At 38.4% G+C, this 15,414-nt stretch overlaps 1 protein-coding gene across 2 annotated transcripts in view; it reads right to left on the minus strand.

Annotated features, from left to right (window-relative positions):
* The window catches only part of HSF2 (heat shock transcription factor 2), a 38,302-nt gene extending 35,834 nt beyond the window's left edge, over nucleotides 1-2,468 (minus strand). For both annotated transcript variants that reach the window (XM_023197145.2, XM_023197144.2), the window contains exon 1: nucleotides 2,185-2,468. In XM_023197145.2, coding sequence (XP_023052913.1) covers nucleotides 2,185-2,277 — 93 coding nt within the window. In that variant the 5' untranslated portion in view covers nucleotides 2,278-2,468. The remainder of the gene's footprint in view (nucleotides 1-2,184) is intronic.
* Nucleotides 2,469-15,414: the final 12,946 nt, after the last annotated feature.

The raw sequence follows: 15,414 nt of genomic DNA on the forward strand, positions 1-15,414 counted from the left end.
TCGCATTCAAACCCATCCTTGGCCACATGTGGGCTTCCGATTGGACAAGCTTATGTTAGAGTCGCATCTCCAATCTTGGCGAGCTGTATAATTATGGATAAATAATCTCACCTGTCCAAGCCTCAAATCCTTATCTATACAATGATGAGGCTAACCTAGATAATCTCTAAGATTCATTTCAAATATAATTTTATCTTCATCATTCCTACCACTCCATTACATTTTCGAGGGATCTCATTTATTCATCAATTATTAAACATCTACTGTGTCTCCGCCACAGTGATCTCACTGAGCTTACATTTTGATTGTCCCATAGGCATATTAGAAAATTAGTTAACACATAAGCTTAAAGTTAATAATGGGATTAAAAAATGGTTAAGTGGCTTGTTTATTTGGCTTAGAACTCACAGAATGATGCATTTATGGATCAGTACGGAACTCTCCACATTTGACACTGCTCAGAATTTAAGAATGCTATTAAAACACTGTTACGAATCAGAATTTAATAGGCCTACAACTGACATGATACTCTGATTAAAAGCAACTGCCAACATATATGGCCCCTATTTCTGGCCCGTAAAAGACAAAAAGGTATGATAAAGTCAGCTTTCATGGGGAGAGAATCTCAGTCCGATCTCTAACACGAATACATGTCTGAATAACAGTCTGTGCTGACCCTTCCTGTCAACTTTTAATCCTTCTAACTGATGAAAAGCATGAGACATGTGTTTATTTTAAGTACATGCTAGTGGCTGGCTTTCTTATTTTCACCTAGCTTTGTACAATTGTACAGACCTCATTAAATTCTTAATACAAACACTCACACGATGTCCCCCACCACTACCTCCCCGCACTCAACTCCAAGCAGGGAGTGAGGCTAAAAGGATAACTCAGTTGCTCATAAGGAACACACAAAAATTAAACCCTAGAAGGAAGTTAGAAAAAAGAACAAATAATAACACAAGGCAAACTATGGTATTACAGCAGTCAAAACTTCAGGGTCTTAATATGGTGCTCACTCCCTGTTACGATAAAAGTAAATAAAACTGAGAGTTCCTATAATAGGAGAACAGGAAAGAAAGAAGGACGCGGGAGATAACATTTACTCAGCACTTAGCAGGTGCCAGGCACTATGCAGGTAGTTTTCACTTACTCTTCTCAAGAACCACACACATGAAAATATCCCTCAATAGGTGATCATCTACAGTAAGAGTTAACCACTTCCCTTCATAAAATGATTCCAACAGCCTAGGATTGTATTCAAATGTAAAGGTAGTGTGGATGTAAATAATCATTCTGCCTAGAATCTTGTATTTGGCACTGAAAGAGGTCTTGGGTCACCTAGGCAACCCATCCATCTTACGGATTTAACTTAGGCCAGACAAGAAAAGGGGCTGGACTAAGGTCATCCTTGTTTACAAGCAGAGTTGAGATCAGACCAATAATCAACACATCGATATGCCCCTAAATTTAACAGTTCAGTGAAATTTAGCAACTACTAAGTTACTGACCACCTATTAGTACTTTATTAAAACAATCCTAATAATCCGACTATACAAATAGCACAGAATCTCGAAAGAATGTGTTAATTTCTATATATTTTTAAAACCAACTGATAAGCAGTAACCTGCGTTTAAACATATGTCTATTTCCCTGACTGCTCTCCACATAAGGATCCCAGATGCAAAGCAGTGTTGGGGGAACGGGGAGGGGGTGATCGGTCGCTGAGGTAAAAGATCGCCTCCTGTAAAGCCCCAGGTCGATGATCCTGGCCCTGGACTCCCCGTCCCCTCTGCGATTTGTAACCCCTGAGCCGGGCGGGAGGACGGAGGATGAGTGTGCAGTAAAGAGGCTCCCGCGCCCTCGGCTCGCCGATTGCCCTCGCGACGCCGGGCCGGTTCCGAACGCGGACCAGACCGTTAAGGGGCTGCCAGGGCCGCTACGCCCCGCGCGGGCCGCCCCTCCCCCACCGCGGCCTGAGGCGAGCGGCGCTGCCGGCCGGGCCCCCGCGGCTCCCCTAGCGAACAATACAGGGGGTCCCCCGCGAGGCCGAACGCCAAGGCCCCGCACCGCGGGCCTCGCAGGCAGCGTCGAGCCGCAAGGCCGCGAGAGACCACCCCGCGGGAGAGCGAGTGAGGACGCGGTTATTCAGGGGGTTCAGAGGCCGCCGTGGCCTGACCGTACCTGGCTCCAGGTGATGAACTCGTTAGTGTGGGTTTCCTCCACAAGCGTCCACAGCTTGCTGAGGAAAGCCGGCACGTTCGAACTCTGCTTCATTGTTAACGCGGCGCAGGGATTCCAAATTCTGCACCCGAACGCGGTGGTAGCGGCGGCAGCAGCTCAGGCAGCAGCTCCCCGAAAACGCCCACAACGCAGGCGCAGCAGATCTTGGTCCCCGCCCCCCAACCCCGCCAGGCGCGCGGCGAGGCGGAGAGGCCGGGCGGCCGCACGTGACGGACAAGTCCCCGCGCTCCGCCTGTGCGCGCAGTGGTTCCGCGCCGGTCCCGTCCCTGGCCAATCCCAGGGGCCGACCACACGACGGAGAAAAGCGATTGGCTGCTGCTGACATGAAGGGGGTGGGAGCAGACGGGGGTGGGAGCAGAAGGGGGCGCTGCCGCCTCATTTGCCTTTTATACAGAAGCTTTGATGGTAGCGGATCTTCGGCTTGGGAGACCGTGTTTGGACGTTTCACGTGGAAACAGCTTATGGTTTCTGGGCTGTGGCTGGAAGGTACAAAAAGCCCTTCGGGGCCTTTGAGTCATAAGTTTGGCAGGCAAAGTGTGGTTTGCACCAGTTTAGAGAAGATCCATTCGCAGAAGGAAAAAACCAGCTCTCAAGCATGATGTGCTAGGCCCCGAATTGAAATTGTCTTGAAAATAACGAACCTTGTTCTTACATTATCATTGGGAGAAAAAGCCCTCTTTAAAATATGTTTATCAAAAACAGCAGTTTAAATAACTCATTCTCTATTACTTAAAACTGTAAACCAGGAAATGCAATTGATGTATCATGTGCTATTTTTAATGCAGTCATCAAGTGCATACTCTACACCCAGAATGAAAAGAAATAGACTGTTTATACTATTTTAGTTAATTAAAATAGTTGTTCCTGCGTATACTTTACAGATACATTCTTTTTTGCCTGATAGATTGGTATAGTGAAAAAAAATAATGGAGAAGGAGTCAGTAGATCTGAATTTAGATAAGCCTCTTGAACATTTTTCTGTATATTAAAATACACTGGTACTGTCACTTAGAGCAATTCCTTAGCCACCAGTGCCAGCGTTTCCCATTTCTTGATTGGGAATAAGATCTATCTTTTTACCCATTGAGAGTGGCTTTAATGCTATAATGGCTGTGCAAATGCTTTGAAAATATGAAGTCTACAAAATTCGACTTTTTTTTTTTTTACAGAAGTCAGCATGTGATGGCAAAAACTTACAAACAAGTCAGAGCTAACACATTATACAAAAATTCAACATAGGATTGGTTTACTTCTTGGGTAAATGTAAAATAGTACTTTAAATATATATATATATATATATAGTATCTTCCAATGAGCAAATATTTATTGAATGCTGCCTTTGTGTTCAGCACTGGGATGTTGGCTGAAGCAAAATCAGATATGTGGAGGCATACATGTGATAGAGGAACTAGTATTTGATAAGCCCTTATATATGCCAAGGGCTTTACATATATTATTGAATCCTCACAACAATCCAATGAATTCGGTTTTATTATCCCATTTTCCCAGTGAAGATACTGAGACTCAAAAGTTGATTAATTTCCCCAGTCACAGCAAGTAAATGGGAGAGAGTATTTACACCCAAGCTTTATTGAGCTCAAAAGTATGTGCCCTTTCCATTGTACAATGATGACACTGTTTCAAAGCTCAAGATGCTTATATTCAAACTCGAGAAACAACATGACCACAGTGATCAGCACTCGTTAATATATACAAAAAGAGCTAAATGTTTGGTATAAAATAAGTACTAGGTGAGTTTAAAAAGACAGACTAGTAGGTTAAGGTGATAAGGAAAGATTTCATGGAGGATAGGGACCTTAAGTTGGATCTTGAGGTACAAATATAAATGAATAGCTAAAAGGAAAACACCAGAATAAGCAAAAACCAGGAAGCTAATGATCGCGTCTGTCTATGGAGGGCAGCAGCTCAGAGGTAAGACTGGCAGTGTCTGAGGAGGAAATGTGGCCTACTTTCATGGCATTACATTATCTTCTTCTAAAAACGTAAGGTGTGGTTAGATAGAAGTGGAAACTTGTCTCTGGACATTCAAAGGCTGGGCATTCATAGGGCTGGGCTTAGTGGGGTGCCATACTTGGTTTACTACTCTGCTCTCATCCTCTTGAAATTCTCAATTTTTGAACAAGGGACTCTGCATTTTCATTTTGCAATGGACCTTGCAAATTATGTAGCTGATTCTGTTTCCAGTGTATGGCATCTTATAGACCGTAAGTTTGAAACAAGTGACTCTTAAACCTAAGCATGTGTCTGAATCACTTGGAGAGGGGAGCCTTCCAGTAAGCAGATGAGCACTATCACTTCTTAGGTAGTATTTGTAATACTTATAAGGGCAGCGACAAGGATAAGTTATTAACCAAGTAAGAAAACCTTGGTACCAGGAAATTAGATGATGTATCCAAAATCATCTAGCTAAGGTTGGAATTGAAACCAGGTCTTTCGTAGTCTGAAACATGCTTTTTAAATTTGCACCAATGTGCCTAAAACTTTAGCGCAGAATCATCTGTATGGCTTCTTAAAAAACAAATTGCTGCTTCTGCTTCTATGGCACTCAGTAAGTCTGGGATACAGGTTAAGAATTTTTATTTTTAACAAGTCCCAGATGAGGTAGATGCTACCGGCCCTGGGACCACATTTTGAGAACTGCTGTTATGGAGGAAAAATTAGTAAACTGACCTTCCCTTACTACTAACATGTACTGATTAATTGTTATGCTTCACTTCTTTTTTTGTTATTGTTTGTTTGTTTTAATAGAGTCTTACTCTGTCGTCCAGGCTGGAGTGCAGTGGTGTGATCTTGGCTCACTGCAAAATCTGCCTCCCGGGTTCAAGCGATTTTCCTGCCTCAGCCTCCTGAGTAGCTGGGATTACAGGGCTGCACCGTGAAACCTCACTAATTTTTGTATTCTTAGAAGAGATGGGGTTTCACCGCGTTGGCCAGGATGGTCTTGAACTCCTGAGCTCAAGTGATCCGCCACCTTGGCCTCCCAAAGTGATAAGATTATAGGTGTGAGCCACTGCACCTGGCCACGCTTCATCTCTTAATAAAATCCAGATGTTCTAGGAATAACTTAAATTACTATGTTTTGTTTTTCTATGAACTTAGTCATTAATATTTATTATAATTAATACATTTTCTGAAAAACTAAGTATTGAATGAAGACATTTTTGGGGGAAAATAAAATTATAACTTGTTGGCTTGTTTGCACTTATTTATAAAACTGAGAGGGGAAGAAAACAAAATCAAGCTTTATCTCACAATTATTTGCCACCTATAATATCCCTAAAATATCAGAAGTAACAGATTTGAGCCAGTGGCAGCAATTTTGACCTGTTCGTAACACAGGAAGATAAAAATGTCACTTTCTTAAAGAAGTTGCCTCCTATTAACTCCAATTTGAAAAGCTGTATTATTTTCATGGTTTATTTGCAGCCTACAATGTAAGACTTAGATTTAGAATAACATTCAAGAATATGAATGACCCAGACCTTTGTCTAGGAACTAGAAAAGCGTATTATGGAGCAATTTGATGCTTCAGATCATCAGGCGATGCCATAAATTCTATCCAATCAATTTTGCAAAACTAATTGGAATCAACAGTACAGCCAGTATTAGCTTTTAAAGATTTTTTTCAAGGATAGGATGATTAAATCCAAAGGTGAACTGCATAGAGGTTTCCACCTATATTGCTATCTGGACAAAGTGTTGATTTTCTTCAATTTTGGAATGACTTAGGGGACATCAGGCAAATCACCTAACATTTTCCAGTCCTTGTTCCTTATATATAAGATGTGAGTGACAAATATCTGCTATACTCACTTCACAGGGTGGTTTTGAAGATCCAAGAAGTTGTCTCTTCCTCCAGTCCACTTTCACAATCTTTATGGATCTCTTTCTAAAACACAAATCTGAAAAGGTCACTTCCAGACTTAAAACTATTCAGTGACTTCCCATAATTTCCGGAATAAATTCAAACCCCTGAAGGGGCATAAAAGGCCTTCTCTGATCTGATGTCACCTACCATTTCAGTTATTGTCTACCATTGTTTACAACACCCTTCCCTTAGCCACACCTAAATGATTGTGGTTACCTTGCTGGTCATATTCTTTTATACCTCTATATATTTCCATAGGCTGTTGTCTGTGCCCGCAGAGCCCTTCTTCTTCACCGTTTTTCTCTAAATTCTTCTTCAGCCTTCCAGGTCAAGTACAATCCTGTATAAATCTAAGTTCTTGGGTGAAATCTTCCTTGGTAACATTTATTATAGCACTTACTACATCATATTATAATTATTTATTTACATGTATTTTTCATTCTAGACTATGAAACTGCTTCAGCATAAATACCATGTCATATGTACATTCATTTATTTACAATGGCATTCACAGTGCATGATACATGTTAAAATATCAATAAATATTTGTTGAATTAATAAATGAATACATGAACAGGTAAGTGCTAACCATCCGTTTATTCTTGCATGACCTCCAAATCTGGGTTAATTTTTCCTCCCACGTTCTCCTATAACTTCTGGAACTTGACTTTCACAGTTTTTACTACACTATTGCTGCTCATTTACTTCTCAGCAACCCTTACTAGACTAGCAGATTGTGCTTGCATTGTTCACTCTTGTATCCTGAGCACTCAACACAGTGCTAATAATAACATAGGAGCCGCTTGATAAATATTTGTTGAATGAATAATTTTAGCTTTTGAAATCCTTTGGATAAAATGTGCCCTACCTAATAATAAAGAAACCCCTTACAATTTATTCTCAGTCAGTAGAAACCTTTTTGTTTACAAGAGAAGAAAATGAAGAGAAGAGCTTAAGGATAGCTCAACTGAGAAGCACGCGAATGAGGAGCTGTTAGTAACTGAACAAATATTAGAATCCTGGAAATGCCAGATGTTAACAGAATGCTATAGAGGCCCAGGTTTGAGGCGACTTATGTCTTCAAAACAAATGACAGTGGCAAAATGCTTAAGGACTCTTGAATAGGCTTTTGAGTAAGTGAAGAGTTAGAAGACTGTGAAAGTTAATTTTTAAATTTTTTCAAGAAGCTTCCTTTTTCTAAGGCTACAACCTGGGTGCAAAAGACACTGGCCAGAGGAGATTTTTATGTAGGAAATGTGTTAGTACTGCTTGTACCAGACTTGGGCTGGAACTGCTCTACGTTGAAACTCCAATCTATGCCAGATTTGCTAGAATCCAATCAGTCATCCAACTAGGGTGACAAACTAGTTCAGGTTTGCACAATGCATTTCCAGCTTTAATACTGAAAGTCCTATGTCCCAGGAAATCCCTCAGCCCCAAGCAAACCAGATTGTTTGGTCACCCTAACTCCACCTCCTCCAGTTATAGGTGCTGGACAGAAAGCAGAGGCTCTTTAAGCAAAGCAAAATATTGTATAGCGACAATGTGGATAAGGGATCTGGAAACCTTAACGCAGCTTTGGTCTTTCTGGAAGCAGTGTGGAGGCTCACGTTCACAGGCACTCCGACAGCTGATACACAGAAGGAATTGATGTACCCCCGCAACTCAAGGTCCCCGTGAAGGCTCAGACACACGCAGAGAGATGTTGATAAGAAAGAAAATTCAAGGCTAAAAAAACATCAAGGACTGGAAACATTAGAAAAATGGAGTGGGTTAGAGAAATGGCCTGCGATGTAAGTCTTCCATTATTTCCAGCAGAATAAAACCATGTTAGGATTTAAGTTTCTACTTCACTGGTACTTGTCTTGTTCCAAGAGGAGATAGTGTCCAAGACACATGGAAAGTGTTAGGAGTTCATGTTTCTGGAAAATGTGGTTTAAGTGATCATTTTATTCCAATCATTTGATAACTAAGACCTTTGAGCTTCTCAATGATGACATGAGCTGAATTATAGGAATTGGATACAGAAATATACTCATACCTTGAATATTAAACTGGAGAACTTGGGTTCAGTGAGGAGCTAGTCACTGTCAGTTGTGTGTCGTGATCTGAGAGGTGTGCACGAAGAATTGGCAATGACTGGGACATTTCGGACCTCTTTAGAGTTTAGTCATCTATGAGCAGCATCCAGGTACCAGCCATAAAGAGAGATGACTTTTCTATTCTTTGCTCACAGTGTGGTGCAGTACAGTAGAGATGAAACAAAGGCTCAAGCTGCTGCTTTCTTGAGAAGGCATCCTAGGATAGAATTGAATGAATTCTGATCTTTCAGAGAAAAGTCTGCCGTTGTCTGAATCAAGTAGTTGCTAGGACGTATTAAAGATTTGCGGCCGGGCGCGGTGGCTCACGCCTGTAGTCATAACACTTTGGGGAGGCCAAGGCGGGCGGATCACAAGGTCAGGAGATCAAGACCGTCCTGGCTAACACGGTGAAACCCCGTCTCTACTAAAAATACAAAAAATTAGCCAGGCATAGTGGCAAACGCCTGTACTCTCAGCTACTCGGGAGGCTGAGGCAGGAGAATTGCTTGAACCCAGGAGGCGGAGTTTGCAGTGAGCTGATATTGCACCACTACACTCCAGCCTGGGCGACAAAGCAAGACTCTGTCTCAAAAAAAAGAAAAAAAAAAAGATTTGCTGATTAATGGCAGAACTCTTGATTTATAAAGCCCTTTATATATGGTAATTGTTGTATTTGCTATAATTTACTTTAAAATACTACAATTTAAACAGGAGTATATAGTGTGATAGTTAATTGTAATCTGCACCCCAGGGACAGTGAACTTAACAGTTGAAAAACCCTAATTAGGAAGGCAGTCTCCAGGGATGGTTAGTTAGCATATGAAAGACCAATCTAATGCTTTTCCTATGAAGATTTTATCTTAATGTTTTTTTTTTTAATCAATACCAAAAGTGTTGTTAACTAGAATAATGGATATGGAAATGATTTCTTTCTTGGTAAAATTAGTGAAGTTCAGGATATGTGTATTGACTAAAAATAGTGTATTGTCTTTTCCCATTTTTGACTAACCTGAGAATGGCATTATCTTGAACTGGTAGCCTATTCTCTTCTCAAGGTGCCCTCACATTAGGATCCTCATAGGTCCATTGTTCAGGGGATTTAGGTGGCCTGAAGCAAAAGTAAAAATAGAGGCTTACATGCTATATTGCAGAAGTTTTAAAGATTACAAATCAAGCTAACAAACAGTTAAATAAAATATGTTCCAGTCTCCTAGCTTGACAAATGTATCTTCATAATAATAAAATTAAAAGATATGTGTCAAATAATAGTTTTCAGCCGAGCATGGTGCTGCATGCCTGTAGTTCCAGCTACCCAGGAGGCTAAGGCAGGGTTGCTTGAGCCCAGGAGTTTAAGGCTGCAATGAGCTGTGACTGCACCACTACACTGCAGGCTGGGTAACCGAGTGAGACCCTGTCTCAAAAAACAAACAAACAAACAAACTCTCTCTCTCTCTCCATATATGTGTGTGTGTGTGTGTGTGTGTAGTTTTCATAAGACATTAGGTTGGCAAAATATTTTTAAATTAACTTTGATCCAAGAAGATCAAATATAATTATTGTTTGCTGTTCTGTTGACGGAGGAATGATGTTTTAGATGATTAATAAAATAGAGATATATAATTTGTAGATCATTGTATATTTATTCCATAAAATTATTTTTTCTTGCCTATATTTCAGTTAGATTGTCACCATCAAGGTTGTCACATAATCTATGTTCTGTTGGATCAAAGTATTTGAAAATGTAGTTGTACTCAACGTCCAGCTGTATTTAACAACCAAATTTGAATATATTTTATAAAACGTTTCAAATACATGTTAAAAATAGGAAAATTAAAGTTTTTGTGCATTTTGTTTAAAAATATTTAGAAATGTCATAAAATTAAAAATTAAATTATAATTAATAAAATTCTAATTTAAAAGCAAAATCATTTATATAAATTTGACATTTTGAGCTCAATATTTTGAAACTATAATCAGATTGCATTAAGCATTTCAAAAAATAAGCTCTTTTCTCACTCTGAAGCAGCTGGCATGGGCATAAAGTAGTACAACCTGCAAACCTTGTGTCTCAAGGGCATAGGAGAAGAGTTTTCCTGGAGTTCTTAGTTGCTAGAACGATGTTTAGAGTTACACTACGCCAGCATGGAGTGCTGGATTCCAAATGATGGAAGAGATCATTTGTTCCTTAATAAATTAATTTTTTGTGTGTGTATTATTAAATGATGTTCAGGGCCCTTTAAGGTGCTGGGCTCCGGAAAGAAATTCCTCCTCTAGATTATAAAGGCAATACTGCTACTTAGAGTAGATTTTTTCACCTCACTTTCTTGAAAGTTACCTGAATCCCACTATTAGAATACTGCAACATATTCTACGCAATGTACTTCATCAGGTTTATACAGCAGGGTGAATAACTTTCTGTGCCTTCTTGCTAATACATCTTTGTATGTGTGGCAGAATTTCTGCTTCTTTATGATGATTATTTTAATGTTTTTAAAATATAAACTTCTTTCTGGTGGTAAGGTTGTGTTCAACTCAACTTCACCTAGCTCTAACTCTTTGAAGCTACCAAAATAGTCATTGTAGATAATCAAATTGGCTTAGATTAGTTCTCAGAAGTGTAAATCCGGCAAAATTTCCTAAATTGATGCAACAAAATAGATCCCTACATTGAACTATGAGTTCAGTTCGCTGGGAAGCTAATTTTCAGCACTAGGGGTCATAGGTTTTATTGGATATGACTTTGTAGGCATTAGTGACTAAAGATATATTTCAGACGTACTGAAAAGCGCTATGGTCAATAAAGACCTCCAAGTATCACTCTGTAGAGAACTCCCATTGCCTCCATGAAGGGATTATATCATTTATTTTCTTGATTTATTTGAACAACGTAATATTCTCTCTAGTTTGCATTCATACAGAGTAACTCATTGGACAAGCTGGTGTCATCCTTCCAAATTTTCTCTATTTACAGTAGGTTATATATGTATTTATATGTGTAGAGAGAGTTTATTGGCATTATTTTTATATAAAACATTTTCCCAATTTTTAAAATTTACTTTTAATTGCAGTACAATATACATAATATAAAATTTACCATCTTAACAATTTTTAAGTGTAGTTTAATAGTGTTAAGTACATTCACATTCTTGTGCAATCAATCTCTAGAATGCCTTTCATCTTACAAATCTGAAACTCCATACCCATTAAATAACATTTATGCTTTTCCTCCTCCCCTCAGCCCCTGGCAACCACCATTTTACTTTCTGTGGTTATAAATTTGACTACTCTATTACCTCATATATTTGGGATCATACAGTGTTTGTCTTTTTGTGACTGGTTTATTTCACTTAGCACAATGTCTTCAAGGTTCATCCATATTGTAAACATGGGTCATCATTTTCTGTCTTTTTTAAAACTAAATAATATTCATTTGTATGCATATACCACATTTTGTTTATTTGTTCATCAGCGGACTCAAGTTATTTCTGCCTTTTGACGATAGTGAATAATGCTGCTATCAACACTGGTATATATAAACAATTTTATGCATTTTGCTTTTCTCACTTGATAACACATGGTAGAAATTCTTCCATGTCAATTAGCATAGCTATAATTTATTCCTTTTAATGGTTCCATGGTATTCTGTGGTTTGTATGCAGCACAATAGATTCAGCCATTCTGCTACTGATGGGCGTCTGCTTTGTTTCAAGGTTTTTTATTTTTTTCCACTCCGAGATGTTGCAAAAATATTCCTTAAACAGAAATCATTAAGCATTGGTGGTTTTATTTCTCTGGAGTAGTAAATTCAGACTTTCATGTATAATTTGCATGATAGATCTATACTTTAGATTACTGCACCAAGATATAAAAAGAGCATGCTGCTGTTTAAAAAGCCCCACGTTTGAGCTAACAGAATGCCATTGTATATGTATCCAACACTATGACACTCCTAGCAACAAGAAATGTCAACACCATGCTTCTATGGCAATAGCAAATGTTTAAGCAAGACAGAGAGAAAAATCTAATATTTAGTGCTCAGGAGTGATTTCACCTTTGGATAGAAATAAAAGGAGACACCTTTTTTTTTCTTTGTTATTTTCATAACACAATGCAAAGCCAGGCAACTACATTTTATTACATGTGATTTTCAGGGAGCATGGGTGGCTGAAGATACATTCTGTATTGCTTTTGGAGCAATTTGGTTCTGGTTTACTTTCCACTGAATTAATTTATAATTGTCTGTAACTATCTCTTCTAGTCCTAGCCAGCTGTGAAAAATGAAGGGAGTAAACAAAAGGAGCTAGTGTTCTGGTGTTCAGAGGTATTTATTGAAACTGAGACCCAGAGAGGTTTGATTACATTCTAATAGGTTCACAATCAGTATGAAATATGTATATGTGTGTGTGTGTGCGCGCGCACGTGTGCGTGTTTTGATTCAGACTTTTACCCTTGGAAATCTATGTCTCTATCATTTTATGATTTATCCTATGATGACCCTAGAAGAATCCAAACCAAATCTGATATCCCAAGTCTTCAATTTGATGTTCCCAGAGTGAGTGCTTGACATCCCCTGTTCAAAGTGGCAGGCTTCCAATTTGACTCTTTTTAGCCTGTAACTGGGCGGCACTCCAGTTCCCATACAGAGGCAGAGCTCTGCCGCCAATACCCACCTACTTGGCTGGGCTGCTCCCTTAGCCCTTATTCGGGATCTTCCACAGGCTGGCTAAGACCTATAGTAACCAGTTAACAAGACTCTCTTCTAATAAGAATTAGAATGTGTAATAAAGTTCTGCTTTTTTATGATGACTATTTTAATGTTTTTAAAATATAAAAATCTGCAACAAACAAATGAACATAATTGAACAAAAACATGTTCTGGTTCTCCTGCTTTGGTGCTTAGTGAGGTCATTGTGTGCTCTGATCCTGAGTCTTGTTTCCAACAGAGAGATCATTTGGGTCTTGATGCTATGTGTTATGGGCTGAATTGTGTCCCCTCAAGCTTTATTTGTTGGTATTTGAATCCCCCAGTACCTCAGAATGTGACTGTTTTTTTGACATGGGGCCTTTAAGGATATAATTCATGTAAAATGAGTCCATGCAGGTAGACCTGATCTAGTATTACTGGTGTCCTTATAAGAAGGGGAGATTCAAATGCAGACAATACACAGACCTACAGACTGCGGGGTAACTATATGAGAACACAGGGAGAAGGAATCCATTGGCAAGCCAAGAAGAAAAGTCTGCCAAAGAAACTAGATCTGCCAACACTTTGATCTTGGACTTCTAGCCTCCAGAACAGTGAGAAAATAATTTTCCATTGTTTTAGCAACTGAGACTGCTAATGTACTCTCTATAGGAGGACTTTCAACTATACCAAAAACTTAGGACAACCAAAATGTCCAACTACTCTGGATATTAAAGCAACTTTAATAAAAACCTTTTACTAACCTTGTTGATTTATAGTGACTGGATAAACTCATGAACACATTTTAATGGCCATTAATATTTTTTATTTTTGTAACCAAAAAAGTTTATTATGAGATATTAAGGTATTATTTTAAGCCTGGGTGAAATGAGAATTATTTCTCCATATTAAAATTAAGATAATCATTGTAAAATTTGTCACTAAGTATAGGAAGCTTAACGAATATGCAATACTGGATACCTAAGAATAAAAAATTGACCATTTATATTTTAAGTGTTATCAAATGACATTTTCCCTTGGCTAGCTTAATGCTTTTAAATTATCCTTGAACAAGTAGTTGGATGGCTTTATACATTTATTTACGAATTTTTTTAAAGATTTTATCATATAGAGTACTTAATTATCTAGGGATACAACTTCCAGAAAACGGAAGATTCAGTTTTGTTTTGTTCAGAATCTTACCAAGTGTTATTCACATCACCAATACGTGCTATTGATTTTCAACTGCACATGTCACTCCTCTGCTCAAAACTTTGCAAAGCTCTCCATCTCTATCTCTCTACTCCGATTAAAGTCAAAGTCCTTTCAATGCCTACAGTCATCTATGTGATTTGTCTTCACCCAACCCCGGCTCCTGGTAAAACCTCTGCACCTGGGTTGTGGGGATTGGGGGAAGACTGATCACATATTTCTTCTCTTAATGCTCTTATTTCTTTACAGATGTGTTGGAGTCCTTGTTCTTCAAACATGTTGGGAGCACTTTGTCTTAGGGTCTTTGCACTAACAGCTTCCTCTGCCTGGAGTGCTCTTTCCTCTAGATATTCTCCTCCTGGCTTCTAAGATTTTGCTTAAATGTCATATTTTCTATGACACCTGTCCTGACTAGCCTATTTAAAATTGTAACCTTCTTGATTACTCTCCCCTATACACCCCCAATTTCTTTTTATTTTTTTCCACAAGGCCAGGGATCTTCATTTTTTTTCCATGGATGTATTCCAAGTAGTGTGCCTGGCACATTATGAGTGTTCATTAAATATTTATTGAAAAAATGAATAAATGAATAAATAAGAGGAGAGCATCTTTATGCAATGCTATCAGCTAAGTTAATAACCACAGCTGAGTAAAGGACTTGGCATAAAGACAAGCTTTATTTAATGATGCATTAACTCTACCACAAGTTAGCAAAGAAATGGCCCTTTCCTGGGGGTTCAAGAAAAGGTGTAGGCTGATTCTTAAAAACATGAAATCAAAATAAAAGTACTTTATTGCTATTAGGAAACTTGATTCTCTCCATAATAAATATTTGTCCAAGATTTTCAATACTAACTGTAAAAAAGTATTTGTTTCACTATTGGAAAATTTTAATATTAATGTATTTTGGGAATTCAAAATACATTTGCAAAATTTCAACCTTTTAAATCAATCAAGTTTTGACATTTGACAACTCCTGCTGTGTTTAGCTAATTCTGGAAATACACATTTTGATTTTTCTTATTCTCACTTTATGTCTCTATGATTGTGCTAATTATATAAAATGTCTATTTAGTCCCCAAATGGAAATTATTTCTCCAATTTACTTATATCAATGGAAGGTATCACAGAAGAAAGAGCACATATTAGAAGTTTGGCATACATAGCTTTGCCATTATTATTATTATTATTATTATTATTATTATTATTATTATTATTGAGACAAGATCTCCCTTTTTCACTCTGGTTGGAGTGCAGTGACGTGATCATACCTCACAGTAGCCTCAACTCCTGGATTTAAGTGA

The sequence above is a fragment of the Piliocolobus tephrosceles genome, chromosome 5 (assembly GCF_002776525.5).
Source record: "Piliocolobus tephrosceles isolate RC106 chromosome 5, ASM277652v3, whole genome shotgun sequence".
Taxonomy (NCBI): Eukaryota; Metazoa; Chordata; class Mammalia; order Primates; family Cercopithecidae; genus Piliocolobus; species Piliocolobus tephrosceles.